Source organism: Mus musculus, chromosome 14 (genome assembly GCF_000001635.26).
Source record: "Mus musculus strain C57BL/6J chromosome 14, GRCm38.p6 C57BL/6J".
NCBI classification, from domain to species: Eukaryota; Metazoa; Chordata; class Mammalia; order Rodentia; family Muridae; genus Mus; species Mus musculus.
Genome location: NC_000080.6, coordinates 55,656,118 through 55,672,152, shown reverse-complemented (window position 1 = coordinate 55,672,152; position 16,035 = coordinate 55,656,118). Strand labels below are relative to the sequence as shown.

The 16,035-nt window shown below is 44.8% G+C and overlaps 2 protein-coding genes across 3 annotated transcripts; both read left to right on the top strand.

The window, feature by feature from the left end:
* Positions 1–272: 272 nt before the first annotated feature.
* Positions 273–9,890, top strand: Nedd8 (neural precursor cell expressed, developmentally down-regulated gene 8). The gene is made up of 4 exons (NM_008683.4): positions 273–358; positions 8,294–8,341; positions 8,656–8,738; positions 9,528–9,890. The coding sequence occupies exons 1-4, from the start codon at positions 341–343 to the stop codon at positions 9,622–9,624; spliced, it is 246 nt and encodes an 81-aa protein (NP_032709.1). The 5' UTR covers positions 273–340; the 3' UTR covers positions 9,625–9,890.
* Positions 9,891–11,701: 1,811 nt separating this feature from the next.
* Mdp1 (magnesium-dependent phosphatase 1) lies at positions 11,702–14,264 on the top strand. Of its 2 annotated transcripts, NM_023397.5 has the most exons (6): positions 11,702–11,815; positions 11,925–11,985; positions 12,055–12,165; positions 12,676–12,783; positions 12,868–12,953; positions 13,079–14,264. In NM_023397.5, the coding sequence occupies exons 1-6, from the start codon at positions 11,779–11,781 to the stop codon at positions 13,168–13,170; spliced, it is 495 nt and encodes a 164-aa protein (NP_075886.1). In that variant the 5' UTR covers positions 11,702–11,778; the 3' UTR covers positions 13,171–14,264. The 2 variants fall into 2 exon arrangements, 1 of the variants encoding a protein (NP_075886.1); NR_028316.2 differs by having other exon boundaries at positions 11,925–12,165.
* The last annotated feature ends 1,771 nt before the right edge of the window (positions 14,265–16,035 follow it).

Here is a 16,035-nt window from a genome sequence, read left to right as displayed (position 1 = left end):
TGCAAAGGACAGAGCTGCCTCCAGGCATGATGGGACAAGTAGTTTGTTCCGTTCCAGCTCGCCGCTAACACCAGTTCGGTGGCCACGCGCGGGGTCTCAGGGCGCCGTCTGGCTGTTCCTAGCCGACTTGCCTTTCTCTTTACAACCCCACTGACACAGAACACGAGGGCACTCCTGAGCGTTTCGGGAACCCGGTGGAAAGAGGAGAGGGTGGGTCCAGAGAGTGACCCGGAAGCAGAAGTGTTCCTTGCCGTGGAGTGCTGGGAAGCGGCAGCGGCAGCAGCGACCACAGCGGGAGAAGCAGCACTCTAGCCGCCTGCAACCCCAACCTGGGAAGAAGATGCTAATTAAAGTGAAGGTGGGAGCGTTTCCAGACTTTCCAAGACTCGGTGCAGGGTTGGCCGCTGCGCCTTAAGGGAGAGGCGGGAAGGAAAACCATGCCTTTCCTGAACTTGGAGGGCTGACACCCTCGGGGCCCTGCGCGAGGCTTGATGGGAACTAGGGGGACCCCGGGAGGCTTTGAGCTCTGGAGGCCGATCCAGCCTGAAGACTTCGGGTCTTACAAGGAAGCCTGTCCTACTTTCTTGCCAGTCTGTATTCAGACCCAGAAGGAGGCAGCGTTTGTCCTGGTCTCACTGTATTCAAGCCCTTGCAGTCATAGAGAAGGCCTGGCAGCAGCTTGGCTCCTCACTCCAGAATTTTTTGGGAAAGCTTTGTCCCCTGTTCTTCATGCCTAGATTGTATACTTCTCTCAGGCCCTAACACAGGCTCCCTCCAGAGCACAGCACTGATTAGAGTCTGATGAAAGTGAGGGCCTTTCAGTAGCTAGACTACGAGCCAAGGTTAGTGTCTCACCCGTCTTACAGTAGCTAAGCTCGGAGTGGTACTAGGCACCTTCTGTCGGAACTGGACATTAAGAACTAGCCTCATTTCTTTGGCTAATTTAGGCTACTTATCGATGCGTTGGTTCTTGGTACTCTGTCTTCAACTCCCGTAGATGTTCAGTTTTAAACCCATCAGGCCATTCTGCTGTACATTTAGACAGAGACACAAAAATGATAATAATGAGGAGGCCTGGCATTAATCTGACCTTTTCATTGCTGTGTTCAGTCTATCTTCAGTTACTGGACACGTCAACTATTAGCCTTTTTTTCTACATTCCTTCCAAAAAAAACTTTAATTAAAGATTGAAGTCAGAGGGCAAGTTGATGATTACTGTTTTTCAGACATGGGTAATCTATGAATTAGCAATAGGTCTTTGACTCTTTTTGTTTGTTTTGTTTTGTTTTTGGAGACAGGGTTTTTCAGTGCAGCCCTGGATGTCCAGAAACTCACTCTGTAGACCAGGCTGGCCTCGGACTCAGAAATCCGCCTGCCTCTGCATCCCAAGTGCTGGGATTAAAGGCGTGCGCCACCACTGCCCAGCAGGTCTTTGAGTTTTAAACACCATTTTATTCTTTGTTTTTAATATATACAACACTGTGTTTTGGGTAGGCTCAGACTTAATGGATCATAAGAATGATAGTCCCTCCCTGTTCAGTGGATCTATGATGGCGGTGGTGGTGGAGGTGGAGGATTACTTGGGATTTTGAACCAGCCTCTGTAGCCTAGGCTGCTCTCAAGCTTGTGGAGATCCACCTGTGTTAGCCCTCTAATTGCTAAGACAAGCAGCCCACCCCCAGCCCCCCATCCACAGTCTCACAGCCTGCTGCATGTGAACCGCCAGAGGCTAGGATTACAGGCAGACATCGTCTTAATATTGTCTAACTTCTGTTCTGCAGCACCTGCCTATTCTTTTTTTTTAAATCGCATCTTTAGTATATGTGTGTGTATGGGTGCTGTCCGTGCTTATATGTCTTGGCACCTGTGTGCCTGGTGGTGCCCAAGGAGGCCACTAGATTCCCTGGAACTGGAATTACAGGTAGTTGTGAGCCACCATGTGAGTTCTGGGATCCAAATCCAGCTCCTTGGAAAGAGTGCTCTTAACCACTGAGGCATCTCTTTAGCCCCACTTCTATCTAATATTAATCCCTTTGTCCATCTCTTTCTTGCACACACACATACACACACACACACACACACACACTGTGAATGTTCTTTGGACATTATTCATTTTTCAGCTGTTTCTCTGTATTGCTGATTTCTTGCCTATCTATACCACTTTCTTCTTCACAATTAAGTCCTTCCTGGTTTTGTTTTGTTTGGAATGGCGTAGGACATTATGTATGGTAGCTACCAGCCTAAACCATTTCTGAATGAAATGTATTACCTTATGTCTGTGGACCTCAAATAAAATGTAGCATTTTCTATCATAAGTTACCTTCCCATTACCTTAATCGAGGGTTAATCCTGCTAGTCTGCCAGGTATTTGGAACACAGTTTTGTTTTTTTGTTTTTTGGGTTTTTTTTTTGAAAGATTTATTTGTTATGTATACAGCGTTCTGGCTGCATGTATGCCTACAGGGGAGAAGGGGGCACTGGATCTCTGTGAGCCACCATGTGGTTGCTTGAAACTGAACTCAGGACCTCTGGAAGAGCAGCCAGTGCTCTTAACCTCTGAGCTATCTCCAGCCCTTCTTTTCTTTTTTTATAAATATCTTGAAGTGGAATTACTAGGCCGTGTAGATGTTATATATAACTTTAAAAGAACTGTCAAATTGTTTTCCAGGGAGTCTACCAGTTATCTTCCCAGCCTGCAGAAGCTGGGATGCAGCATTCCAGTTGCCTTATTACATAGTGAGACCTTGTCTCAAAACAACAAACAAAAACCTCCAATCCATAATATAGAGATCTTTCACCATCACAGTATGATAACTTTGTATCAAGAATATCTCCTGGAAACATGTGGTAGTGCATGTCTTTAACCCCAGTACTCAGGAGGTAGAGGCAGGCAGATCTCTGAGTTCCAGGACAGCCTTGTCTACAAATGGAGTTCCAGGACAGCCAGGAACATTATACAGAGAAACCCTGTCTCAAAAAAACAAAACAAAAACAAACAAGGAATGCCTTTTAGGCCTGGAGAGTCAGCTCAGTGAGGAAGAGCACTTGGTCTGTAAGCATGAGGGCCTGAGATTCCCAGCACCCAGGAAAGGGCAGGCCTGTCATGGCTGCTCACACCAGACCAGTGGTGAGACTCTGTTTCAAAATATGTGTGTAGACATACATTTTTTGCAACCTACTTCGAATAAGGGTTCAACCTCTCCTCTAGCCCACCACCCAGCAGAAGTAGTGGAAGAGAAAAGTTACTAGTTCAATCTTCTTTGGCAGCAGTTCAGTCCCATACTAAACACCAAATACAACTCAGCAGCTGCAGAACAGTCCTCTAGACACTAGGCATGAAATGGCAGCTATAGACCAGTCCTTTCAGCAATCAGACATCAGGCATGACCAGCAACTGGAGTTCAATCCTGAAGAAACCGGCAGGTTCACCAACCAGCCTGAGGGGAGGCCGCAGAAGCAATAAGCTGCTGCAGGAACCTCGAGAGCAGTTCTTGGGCGAGTTTTTCTTAGCAACGCTGTATAAGGCGAACCCGTACGTGTGTGTGTCGTTAGGGAGTGCAAACCAAACCAAGGCTCAGTGCTGTCTGTGGGGTCATATTATACACCTTCATCAAGCAGCCTTTCTCCTGTGCCTGTTTCAGGATAGCAGTGTTGTTGCACATGTTTGCTTTAGGAAGATATCCTTTCACCCGTGTGCCCCAGTAAAACTTCATTTGATGTAACTAACTTTCTGATGAAACTAGAAGTTTCCACTTCCATTGTGCGTGAAGTTTCCACTTCCATTGTGTGTGAGCTTAATAACATTAATTTTTATTATTGACAATTTAAAGCCTGTACAGAAAACCAAACCAAAATGGGAGTGGTACCACATATCTGTAGTCCTAGCGTGTGTGTGTGTGTGTCTGTGTCTGTGTCTGTCTGTGTGTGTTTTGTGTCTGTGTGTGTTGGAGGAGGGGTAAAGGCAAGAAAAAAATCAATTCACGGTTGGCTGTGCATTGCAGACCAAACCCTGAGTCACTGGGGACTAGGAAAAGTATGACTTCTGTCTTCTTTTCAGTTTCTTTCAGATTGTGGCCATGCTTTCCTAGACTCTTGGCTTTTTCTCTCATCTCTCATTGTCTCTGTCTGTACTACCCACTGCTCCTTGTGCTGTGTGGCTGTCCACAAACACAAGCAACACACTGTTCTCCCTTTGTATTCCTCCTTCACACAGCTGCCAAGGTTACAGCTTGCCTGCCCTGGGGTTTTTTCTTTAAACTTAAGTAAACTTATCCTTAAAAAGTGCAAGTTATCCTATGCTATGTAGCAAGTATTGGCTACATAGCACAGCCTAGGATACACCTTAAAATAAAAAATAAAATAAAAATAAAAATAATACATAATAATATGTATTATTCATCCATAGAACCATATCATCTCAAATTATCATCTCATGGACATTGTTGTATGTCAAACTCCTCCATCCTGATATTTTGAAACAAAGCCCAGATGTGTGTGTGTGTGTGTGTGTGTGTGTGTGTGTGTGTGTATTTGTGAAAGAATTGCCACGCAGAAAAAGTTAGATGACTGGTGGGCATGGTAGCACATGCTTTTTTCTCATGAGTTCAAGGTTAGCCTGATCTACATAGACAGTTTCAGGTCCCATCTCAAAAAAACAACAAAATTAAATGACTTTTTACTATCACCAAATGACCCACTGTTCATTTGGTTTATCTGGCTTTCATATTTATTTTTTAAAATATACTTCACTTTCTTCCTCATTTCTTATCAGTTGCTAGTTAGATCACAGACTGGACTATTCTTTATATATTATATCCATGATTTCACTGGAAGCTATAAAATGAAGTTACTAATTCTGTTGCTTCATAGAGTATCAAGAATGTTTGAGTTGTTTCCAAAATAGTAGCAGTTAATATGTACACTGAAATGTGATTAGTGAAACTGAGGAATTTAAAGCTGATTATATTGAATTTTAATTAATTTAAAGCTTAAAAGTGAGCTGGGTAGCCATGTCTGGTAGTGTGTAGGTCTGAAACCCTAACTCCTGAGAAGACTGAGGCAGGAGGAGCCTAAGTTCAGGCACAGTATGAGTTCAAGGCCAACCTACACAACTTAGAACCTCTAAAGAAAGAGTGGTGGTTAAAAGCATTTGCAGTCCGGTTCCTAGCACCCATCTGGCAGCTCACGACCATCCATAACTCAAGTTCCAAAGGACCTGGCACCCTTTTCTGGCCTCCACAGGCACCAGACATGCACTAGGTATGTTTATATACATTGAGGCAAAGCACTCATTCACATAAAAATAGTTCTTCCAGCACTCAGAAGGCAGGGGCTGTTTGAGGCCAGACAGGGCCACATAGTGAGACCCTGGCTCAATAAACAAATCAATCTTTAGGGGTGCAAAAGAAGCCTAAGGATACAGCTCAATGAAGCTCTCACCTGACATGCAGAGGAGGAGCAGGAGGAGAGGAAAAGAGAAATCAGAGCCCGTAAGGTGGGGCTTGAACCTGGAGACTCGGCTCCTCGGGAAGCTGAAGCAAGAGACTCATCTGAGCATAGAAGTGTTTAAGATCAGCCTGGGCAGCACAGCAAGGACAGGTCGCAAATGTAGGAAAAAGGGGGGCCTTTGATTGAAAATAAATATCCATGAAGCTCAGCTGTGGCTCAGTGCTCTGGAGACAGGCCAGCAGATCTCTGTAAGGGCAGCCTGCTCAGTGAGCTCGGCTAGGCAGGACTACACAGTGAGACCTGCTGTAAAAACAAATCTGCTCCCACTTCTTAGCAAGAATCGCTATAGTGAGTTCTTTATTTTTTCCTCTGTATGTACATATGTGAATGTAGGTATTGATACATAGTTATACATTCTTTAAATAATTACAGACTGTAGTCAAATGAGATGGCTCAGTTGGTAAAGGCCTTGCCGACAAGCCTGGAAACCTGGAGTTCAGTCCTCAGGACCCACATGGAAGGAGAGAACTGAGTCCTTTAAATTGCCCTCTTACTTCCACATGAATACCATGTAACAAGGATCCCTCACAAACATACAGGTCAGAAACTAAAGGAGTGTAATGAAATAATAAGATTTACATTTTCACTATTTATGCTAGTACATAAAATAATCTGTATTTTACTTTTTATTATGTTATAGAGCCCAGGGCGTCATGCATGATAGGCAGGTACTCTACCACCAGAGCTACATCCCTAGCTCTAATTTTGTGTTTTTGAGATGGGATCTTACTATATGTCCCAGGCTGCTCTCAGTACCCGGGAGTGCTGGGATAATAGACTGCTCTTTCAAAAGACCTAGGTTCTGCTTCTTAGCACCCATCTGGCGGCTCATAATCATTAGTAGCAGTTCCCTGGGATCCGATGCCTTCTGGCCTCCACGGGCACTGATGCATGTGGTGAGCAAACATTGCAGGTATAGCACCTACACACATAAAATAGAAATAAAGGCTTACCAGGCAATGGTGGCGCACGCCTTTAGTCTCAGCACTTGGGAGGCAGAGGCAGGCGGATTTCTGAGTTCATGACCAGCCTGGTCTACAAAGTAAGTTCCAGGACAGTCAGGGCTACACAGAGAAACCCTGTCTTGGAAAAAAAAAAAAAAAAAGAAAAAGAAAAGGGCTTAAAAAATAAAATCAGCTATCATAGAATGCACCTATAATCATACTGCTTACAAGGTAGAGACAGGAGGATGTCAAATTTGTTGCTGGCCTGAGCTACAGAGTGAATGAGGTCAACCTGAGCTACATAGTAAGACCTTGTCTCGGAATAAAACAAAACAAGACAAAAAAAAATTTTGGTGCTATTGGTGTTAAAAGTGTTAATGACATTGACTGAGACAGATAAAGGCATTATATATTGGAAATGTTTGAATTGCATTTATGTTTTGTATATATATAAATGCATGCTTGTATGGGCATGTAAAGGTCAGAAGACAACTGTGCAGAAATTGGTGTTGTCCTTTTCATGTGGGACCTAGGAGTTGAACAAAGGTGATTGGGTGTGGCAGCAAGTGCTTCCACTCATTGAACCATCTTGGGGAAATCACATATTAAAGATCCTTGAAGTTTGAAGGGAGAAGGGAGGGTATTGAAGAAAATAGAAGGAAAAAAAAAAAAAAACCTAAACTAGGCCAAGTGTGGTGTTTGTGGTCAGGATTACTGCAGGCCCTTCAGATCTTTCTGTAAGAGCACATACCGAAGCCGTTGGGCACACTCCTAAAATCACAGCAGTTAGAGAAAGCTGAGACAGGAAAATTACAAGGGTGAGTTCCAGGCCAGTCTAGGCTGCCTAGTCAAAGCAATACAAAAGATGATGGGTGGATTAGAGGTTGTGTGAATCACAGATTTACAGTTTGTACACAAATATATTTGGTTACCTAGTTTTAGCCTGTGGAAATCAAGCAATTTGAGTTGGAGTTTAGGATTTAGATAGAATTCTGGGACACTAGGAAAGAATATAATGTTCAACTCTAGCATTTCAAAAAAAATCTAGTTGGTGGTGATTACTTGTGCCCTTGAAAACTCTTTGCATTATATAAATGTAATTTGTGCCCTGGGATAAAGTCCTTACTTTAGGATTGCTTAACCTAGTTCAGTTGTCATTGCATCTCATCCAAAGAATTCCTGATATTCTTGCTGACTTGGGGTGGGGGTGGGGAACGGCTTGTGGCATTAAGGGGATCAAATGGGTTCGCAGAATGCTGTCTTACACTGCCTGATGACATGGGCTGTGGCACAGCCTTCTGATTCTTCAGGGTAGTATTGCTGAGAATATATACATAACAACTCTCAGCAGAGAGAACCCCAGAGACCAAGATAAGATGTTACACTTAGAACATGTCTTGCCAGGCAATGGTAGTGCATACCTTTAATCCCAGCACTTGGAAGGCAAAGATCAGGGCCACACAAAATAAACCCTGTCACCAAAAAAAAAAAATTCTTCTATTTTTGTGAAAAGACACTATGATAAAAGAACGTATTTAATTTGGAGCTTACCGTTTCAGAGGGGAAGTCCAATACTATCATGGCAGAGAGGATGGCAGCAGACAGGTAGGCATGGTTCTGGAGCAGAAGCTAAGAGCTTAAACCTCAGTCCACAAGCATGAGGCAGAGAAAGAGAACATGGCTTGGGCTTTTGAAGCCTCCAACAAGACCACACCTCTAATACTTCCCGTTCCACCAACTGTGTGCCATGTATTCAAACATGAGCCTATTCTCATTCAGTCCACCACAGAAAGCACCTTGGTATCGGGCTGTGGGACTTACGCCATCTTTGCCTGTTTTAGACGCTGACTGGGAAGGAGATTGAGATAGACATCGAACCCACAGACAAGGTGAGTCAGGTGCTCAGCGTCCTTTCTCTGTATGTGTGCTTGCATGTGTGTGCTTGCATGTGCTTATGACCTTGGTCCTTTCCTTCTCAGGTTGTCTGTCTATACAGCCTTTGTTCTTAGCATTGGTTTGTTTGTTTGTTTGTTTATTTTAGTTTTCCGAGACAGAGTTTCTCTCTGTGTACCCCTGGCTGTCCTGGAACTCAGACTGGCCTTGAATTCATAGAGAGCAGCCTGTCTCTACCTTCCAAGTGCTGGGACTAAAGGCTAGTATTTGTCTAATTCTAAGCAGCCTCTGACCACTTGTTTCTCCAAAGGTGGAGCGAATCAAGGAGCGTGTGGAAGAAAAAGAAGGGATTCCCCCCCAGCAGCAGCGGCTCATCTACAGTGGCAAGCAAATGTAAGCTTGGGTGGGAAGTGAGGTATAGCTGCCTTGTGTGAGGATGAGTGCAGGGGAAGGTGACGAGGCTACAGGTTCATCGGGCCTGTGCTGCTTCAGTGTGTCCCTGCTTGCCGCTCTTTCGCAGTCTGATGAAGCATATAGAATCTTCTCAGAATATAAGAGAAAGCATAGAATATTCCAGACTTAGAGTAAAATAGATTGGATTGTAAACTAATATTGAGCTAGTTAACAAACTACTAAAACAAATTTGTAGAATAGTAATATATGTGCTTTTATATGCCTTTAAATTGATTATGTTCAGGTATGTATTTATAGGTATATACGCTTGAGTACAGGTGCCCTCAGATTTCAGAGCTGTCAGATCCTCCTGGAACCTTATTTAAATGAGATTGTGAGCCTCCTGAAGTGGGTACTGGGACCTGAACTCAGGTCCTCTGCAAGAGAAGCAATTTGAGCTTTTAACTTCTGAGCCATCTTTCCAGCCCTCCTTATTAACATCTTATTAGAAGGTCTAATGATTAGTCTGATAATTGCTTTTTTCTTGTTTTTACATTTTCAAGATACTTGCAAATAGTCATAATGTGATATCATCTAATTTCTATTGTGTAAGCTATCATATTGTTAACACTGTGGGTCTCTGTATTCAAAATTAAATACTAATTACCCTTAGAGGTTAGTAAAAGAATATTTTTCTCATACAGTTTCATAGGCCTCTCAGAGATCCACCAAACTCAGGTTACAAATGCCCATTTTAGATGGATTTCTAATGCTTTTTCTTCTCTGTAGGAATGATGAGAAGACAGCAGCTGATTACAAGATTCTAGGTGGTTCCGTCCTCCACCTGGTGTTGGCTCTTAGAGGAGGAGGTGGTCTTGGGCAGTGAAGAAACTTGGTTCCGTTTACCTCCTTGCCCTGCCAATCATAATGTGGCATCACATATCCTCTCACTCTCTGGGACACCAGAGCCACTGCCCCCTCTCTTGGATGCCCAATCTTGTGTGTCTACTGGTGGGAGAATGTGAGGACCCCAGGGTGCAGTGTTCCTGGCCCAGATGGCCCCTGCTGGCTATTGGGTTTTAGTTTGCAGTCATGTGTGCTTCCCTGTCTTATGGCTGTATCCTTGGTTATCAATAAAATATTTCCTGGCCATCTGGACTCTTTCTTCTTGACACAAATAACTGAAATCCAAGTGGCTATAACCAGTAGAAGTAGAACGGTGGAAGGAAAGGTGCTGCTCTTAGGTTAGTTTTGAGAAGGTGTGGGTGGGATAGGGTGGAAGGTGTCTGACTTTGTAGTGCCAGCTGGCCTAGAACTATGTAGACAGACTATATAGACAGACTGGCCTCAAATTCACATGGATTTGTCTGCTGGGATTAAAGGCATGTGCCATCAGCCTGGAATATTCTTTCTTTTTTTTTTTTTTTTAATTTGGTTTTTCGAGACAGGGTTTCTCTGTGTAGCCTCGGCTGTCCTGGAACTCACTCGGTAGACCAGGCTGGCCTCGAACTCAGAAACCCACCTGCCTCTGCCTCCCGAGTGCTGGGATTAAAGGCGTGCGCCACCACGTCCAGCTTGGAATATTCTTTATTTTAAAACAGGTGTTTGATAGGTATCCCAGGCTGGCCCTGAACTCTTGTTTTGTTGTTTTTGTTTTGTTTTTGTTTGTTTGTTTTGTTTTTGAGACAGAGTCTATATAGCTCTAGCTGTCCTGGAACTTAGTATGTATACCACGCTGGCCTTAAACTCAGAGATCTGTCTGCCTCTGCCTCCTGAGCATTGGAATTAAAGGAGAAGGCCACCACACCCTTGAATTTTTAATCCTCTCTCCTTTGCCTACCTAGTAGGTGGGATTACAGGCATGACCCACCTGGCTTGGCTTTTCAACTGAAAAACATTTTATTCCATTATCCCAAATGATTCTGGATGGGTTGTGTCCCCTGCACACTGAGCCCAGGGGAATTATTTCTTCAAAGTTCTAAATACCAGTTTAGCCCGCTTTTGCACTCCACCTGTGAAGCAAGCTCAGGTAGTGTTTGGTCCTCGTCCCGTAGAAGGATCACTAGACTAGGAAAGCCTACTCCAATGTGGGCTTCGGTCAGTTCTAAGCTCACAAGTGCCAAGTGTTGTCACACTTCCTGACTCCATGTTAAATGACTCCCTTGGTAATTTGAAATCGGACATGGTAGCTAGCTGTGGTGGTTCACGAATGTAATTCCAGCACTTGGGAGGCTAAAGCATGAGAATCAAGAATTCCAGAGCAGCCTAAGTTGCATACCTAGTGAATTAAAGGTTACCCTTGCCTTCATAGTGAGATCCTACCTTGAGAAAGGAAGAAGGGGGGCGGGGAGAGGGGGCGCGGGCGTCTGCAGCAAGAATAGTTTCAGAAATTGGCAAGCACTACAAATCCATTTGTACAAACTCACATCTGTTAAAATACTGTTGCTGAGGACGGTAGAAACCAAAAGAAATCCTTTCCCAGGGCAGCCCTCCTAGCCCTTCACAGTGGCTTGAAGAAAGTCTCAAAAACCTTACGGACCCACCCCTTTATAAGACTAGATTTTCATTCATTGCCCATGCTGATCTCAACCCCCTGCCTAGGCCTCCTGTGTAGCTGTGGTTAAATCACTTTGGGGTGCAGACACTACATTCTTTCTGCTTATACTGTTGCTGAAGACTAGTTTTTTATACTGTCAAGATTCTGACATGAAGACAAGATGAGTGCAGAGTAATAAACTCATGAGATGAGGTCTCAATTTCAAGACAGAAGTGCACAAAGAAAGCTGTGGCTTCTCTAGTGAGAAGTGAGTTGGGTGGTGTAAGGAATACTTTGTGGCCCGCGCCTTGGAGGGAGGTGTGGTCGCCGGTTGCAGCTATTCTCCCCGCAGAGCCTCCGAAGGCGCTCTTGCGCTGTCGGAGGAGGCCGAGCGACGCTCTAGTCACCCGGGCTTTGCCGGTTCTCTGTGGCTCGCCCGCCGCCTACTTGGCCGCCATAGAATTGGGACACACTCAGCGCCAAGTTTGGATTTGCGGGTGGATCATGACGCGGCTGCCAAAGCTTGCGGTTTTTGATCTGGGTAAGGAACGGCAGGGGGATTTTATAAGGCGCTTCCCTTTTCCGCTCCCCGCGGTAGCTAAGTGTCTGCACTCCTCCAGCTTGAACCTTCTTCCTCCTTCCTCTTGCAGATTACACGCTCTGGCCTTTCTGGGTAGATACACACGTAGACCCCCCATTCCACAAGAGCAGGTGAGACTATAAGAGGTATGGGACCAGAAAAGACATTGCGGGAACTGAGCGTTCTGTCATATTCTCCAGCGATGGAACTGTACGAGACAGGCGGGGCCAGAACATCCAATTGTACCCGGAGGTGCCCGAGGTCTTGGGAAGACTGCAGAGCCTTGGCGTGCCTGTCGCCGCTGCTTCTCGGTGAGATAAGTAACTGTGCTGCAGACTCAAGTAGATGCATAAAGAAATTGCACTTAACTCCCTGAGTACCGAAAACTAGGAAGTGCAAATGTAAAAATATTTTCGTTGCTTTTCTTTCTTTCTTTTTTTTTCTTTTCTGTTTGTTCGTTTGTTTTTGTTGCTGTTGTTTTCGAGACAAGGTTTCTCTGTGTAGCCCAGGCTGTCCTGGAACTTGATCTGTAGACCAGGCTTGCCTCCAACTCACAGAGATCCACATGCCTCTGCCTCCCAACTACTAGGGTTAAAGACATGCGCTATCCACTGCCCGGCCTTCGTTGCTTTTCTATCATTAGCTTTCTGTACTTCTAAATTACTAAAGATTAGTTCAGCGCTAGCTATGTCGGAATCTCTGGAACTGAATAACAGGGCAAAGTTGTCCCTTTATCCCCTTATACCTAACTTTGCCTGCATCTCTGGCACTCCCCTAATGCATGTATTTAATGCCTTTTTTTTTTTTTTTTTTTTTTTAAGGACAAGTGAGATACAAGGGGCCAACCAACTCCTGGAGCTCTTTGACCTTGGCAAATACTTTATTCAGCGGGAAATCTACCCAGGCAGCAAAGTCACACACTTTGAGAGGTAGGCAGACAGCTGGTGTGGGAGCAAGTGGACTACAAAAGAAGTCAGCTTGACAAGTGGTTACCCCTGCCTTGTTCTTCACAGGTTGCACCACAAGACCGGAGTTCCTTTCTCTCAGATGGTCTTCTTTGATGATGAGAATCGGAATATCATAGACGTTGGCAGACTTGGTACTGAGTCACTGCTGGGGGGTGAGGGGGGGGGAGTTCTTAAAAGAAGATAAAGTAAGTGTAGGGTGGGTAGTATACGGCAGAGCCTTGAAAGTGTGGTAAAATGTGACTGCTCTTTGTTCCAGGCGTTACCTGCATTCACATCCGGGATGGGATGAGTCTTCAAACGTTAACTCAAGGATTAGAGACATTTGCAAAGGCCCAAGCTGGACTCTGAGGTCCAATCCTGTGGATAAGCCTCATCTGCAGTGTAAAACTAAAATCAAGAAAGCCTTGTCAGGGGCTCTTGTATTAAAGTGTCCACGTGTGACAGTCAGGGTTCTGCCACCGTATGGGTTGTTTCCATTTTTCTTTTCTTTTTCACAAAGATTTATTTATGTATATGATACTGTCATTGTCTTCAGACACACCAGAAGAGGGTATCGTATCAGATCCCATTACAGATGGCTGTGAGTTACCATGTGGTTGCTGGGAATTGACCTCAGGACCTCTGGAAGAGCAGGCAGTGCTCTTAACCACTGAGCCATCTCTCCAGTCTGTTTCCATTTTTCTAACATGTAAACTGAAGTTGTGTCCTGATTAGAGTGCACCAGGTTGTTGTTTCCTTGTGTTGGAACCCACCCTGAGACCTCCTCCAACGGTTTCAAATAGTGGGGTGCCATAACGCTGTGCATTTCTTTGTAGGGACTAAAAGTTAATACTGTTTGGAAATAAGGTTGGGGCCGGCCGGCCTTTTCTGGTAGTAGGGAGTAGCTCAGGAATGAGCCAACCATAGCACGAGGCTTTGTCCCTCCAAGGTTTTAATTGCGCTATATCCTGATTGATGATGTCATGGCTATCTATATCCTGGAGGGATTGGCCAAGGCCCTTCTCAGAATGGTGATAGTCTAGAGGAAGGCAGGCAAGCCGAGGGATAGAGGCGGGAGAGAGAGAGCAATGAATGGACTCTGGACTCGGCAGACTCTTTAGGAGGTGTGACCCTGGGAGACATTGGGCCTCCTGGGAGGTGCTGGCCAGAAGGGAATGGGAACAACAAGAGCCAGGCAAGAAGAGGCCCAGGAGACAGGCTGGCCTGAAAACCTTGACCCAGCCTGGCACCCTGTTGCCAGAGGCCAACCTTATCCAACCGCCTTGTCCCAGTCAGCCTTGAGCTGGACTGAGTCAGGGGGTGTGAATGGATGGTGGTGAGACAATTGTTAACTCCTGTGGCATGCATGGGCTTGAGGGGACTGCTTTCCAGGTGGCTGTATCCAGTCGTTTCTAAAATGTTGTTGCTTACTTCATTTGAATAAAAGAGATCCAAAGTGAAAAGGAAAGACAATTTTCTTTAAGCTGTATCTGCTGATATGGGTGTGTCTAGAAAAACTCATTGGCAGTATAATGTGCAACTCAGCAATACAGATGATCCCAAAAAACCAAGGCAGCATAGATGTAGGCTCTGGATACCATGTTCAAAAAGGCTTACCGTTTTCCCGGTGTGACACTGAGGTAACCCTGGGAGGAGCCTTCACGACACATATACCCAATTACAGTAGTTTATGGAAAGCTGGCCGTTCTGAGTTTGGGGGATGTGGGGGATGTAAAAAGGAAAGGATGTAGGAGCGTAGATGGCGAGATGAGCAGGTCATGAAAGACCTTGTATATTCCAGAAGCATTTTTGGGTTATTATCCCGTCAGCAATGCAGAGAGGATGGGAGGGTTTAAAGCAGGCAGAAGGCACCAGACTTTTATTTGCAAAGGTTATTCACTATAGAAATGGGGGGAGAGACTGGTACATTGTCTTCCCTGTACCCCAGTCCCTTGAACTTCCTTTAGTTTGATCATGTAGAGCAGGATCTTTGACATCAAGACAGACAGCAAGTGGGACAGTGGTCATCAAATGTGACTTAAAATGAAACTAAGAAGGTGCCAAAGAACATGGGCTTTGGAGTCTGCTTGCTTCTTTTATTTTCCTCTTTTGAGTCAGGATTTTGCTATATATAGTCCTGGCTGACCTGGACTCATGTGAAGGTCAGACTGGCCTCAAACTTACAGCTATCCTCTTGTAGCAGCCTTTCAAGTGTTGGTATTTTTAGGTATGTGCCACCATACCCAGCACAACATTTTGATCACGACTTAATCTACTGAACATGACTCCAGACAAAAACATTTCAGTCTTTGTGCTCGTCTTCATATTTGTCCAGTGACACCAACACGTTCATTATAATTACTTAGAATGTACACCTAGCATACACTGTGTACTCAGTAACTGGTAGCTAATACTTTTCCTTCATACAATACGGGTGTGCTCCATTGGACTCTTGAAGAAAAGGAGGGTTTAATTCCTGAAGAAACAATACAGAAACTGGAGGAGACAGAAAAAATACTGATCAAGAAACTAGAACTGGAGTTACTGGTAGTTTTGAGTTATCAGATGTGGTGTTGGGAACTGCTGGGTCCTCTATAAGGTTTTTTCTCTTTTCTTTTTGGTTTTGTTTTGTTTTGTTTTGAGACAGGGTTTCTCTGTGTAGCCCTGGCTGTCCTGGAACTCACTCTGTAGACCAGGCTGGCCTCGAACTCAGAAATCCACCCGCCTCTGCCTCCCAAGTGCTGGGATCAAAGGCGTGAGCCACCATCGCCCGGCCTTTTTGGTTTTGTTTTGTATGTGTTCTTTTGTTTTGTTTTTGATACAGGGACTTGGTACCCCTGGTTGTTCTAGAACTTACTATGTAGACCAGGCTGGCCTTAAACTCAGAGATCTCCCAGCCTCTCTGTCTTCTGAGATTTTTTTTGTTTGTTTTCAATTTCTTTTATTTTTGTGTATGTCTCTGTGTGTTTATGCCACATGTGTGGGTGTCCACAGAAATCAGAGGAGGGTCTTGGGTGCCCCAGAGCTGGAGTTAACAGGCAATGTGAGCTGTCTCATGTGGGATGATGGTCCCTGCATCTCATGTGGGATAGTAACTGCATCACAGTTGGGATGGTCACTACATCTCAGGTGGGATGGTTCCTGCATCTCATGTAGAATCACTATATCTCATGTGGGATGCTCACTGCATCAAAGATGAGATGGTGGGAACCAAACCTGTGTCCTCTAGGAGAA

Excerpts from the sequence above, each read along its gene's own strand:
- Nedd8 (NM_008683.4), top strand. Across the intron at positions 8,342-8,655 it reads ACATCGAACCCACAGACAAG|GTGGAGCGAATCAAGGAGCG; the intron begins GTGAGTCAGGTG and ends GTTTCTCCAAAG. Across the intron at positions 8,739-9,527 it reads ATCTACAGTGGCAAGCAAAT|GAATGATGAGAAGACAGCAG; the intron begins GTAAGCTTGGGT and ends TCTTCTCTGTAG.
- Mdp1 (NM_023397.5), top strand. The coding sequence starts at position 11,779 with ATGACGCGGCTGCCAAAGCTTGCGGTTTTTGATCTGG. Across the intron at positions 11,816-11,924 it reads GCTTGCGGTTTTTGATCTGG|ATTACACGCTCTGGCCTTTC; the intron begins GTAAGGAACGGC and ends TTCCTCTTGCAG. Across the intron at positions 11,986-12,054 it reads CCCCCATTCCACAAGAGCAG|CGATGGAACTGTACGAGACA; the intron begins GTGAGACTATAA and ends CATATTCTCCAG.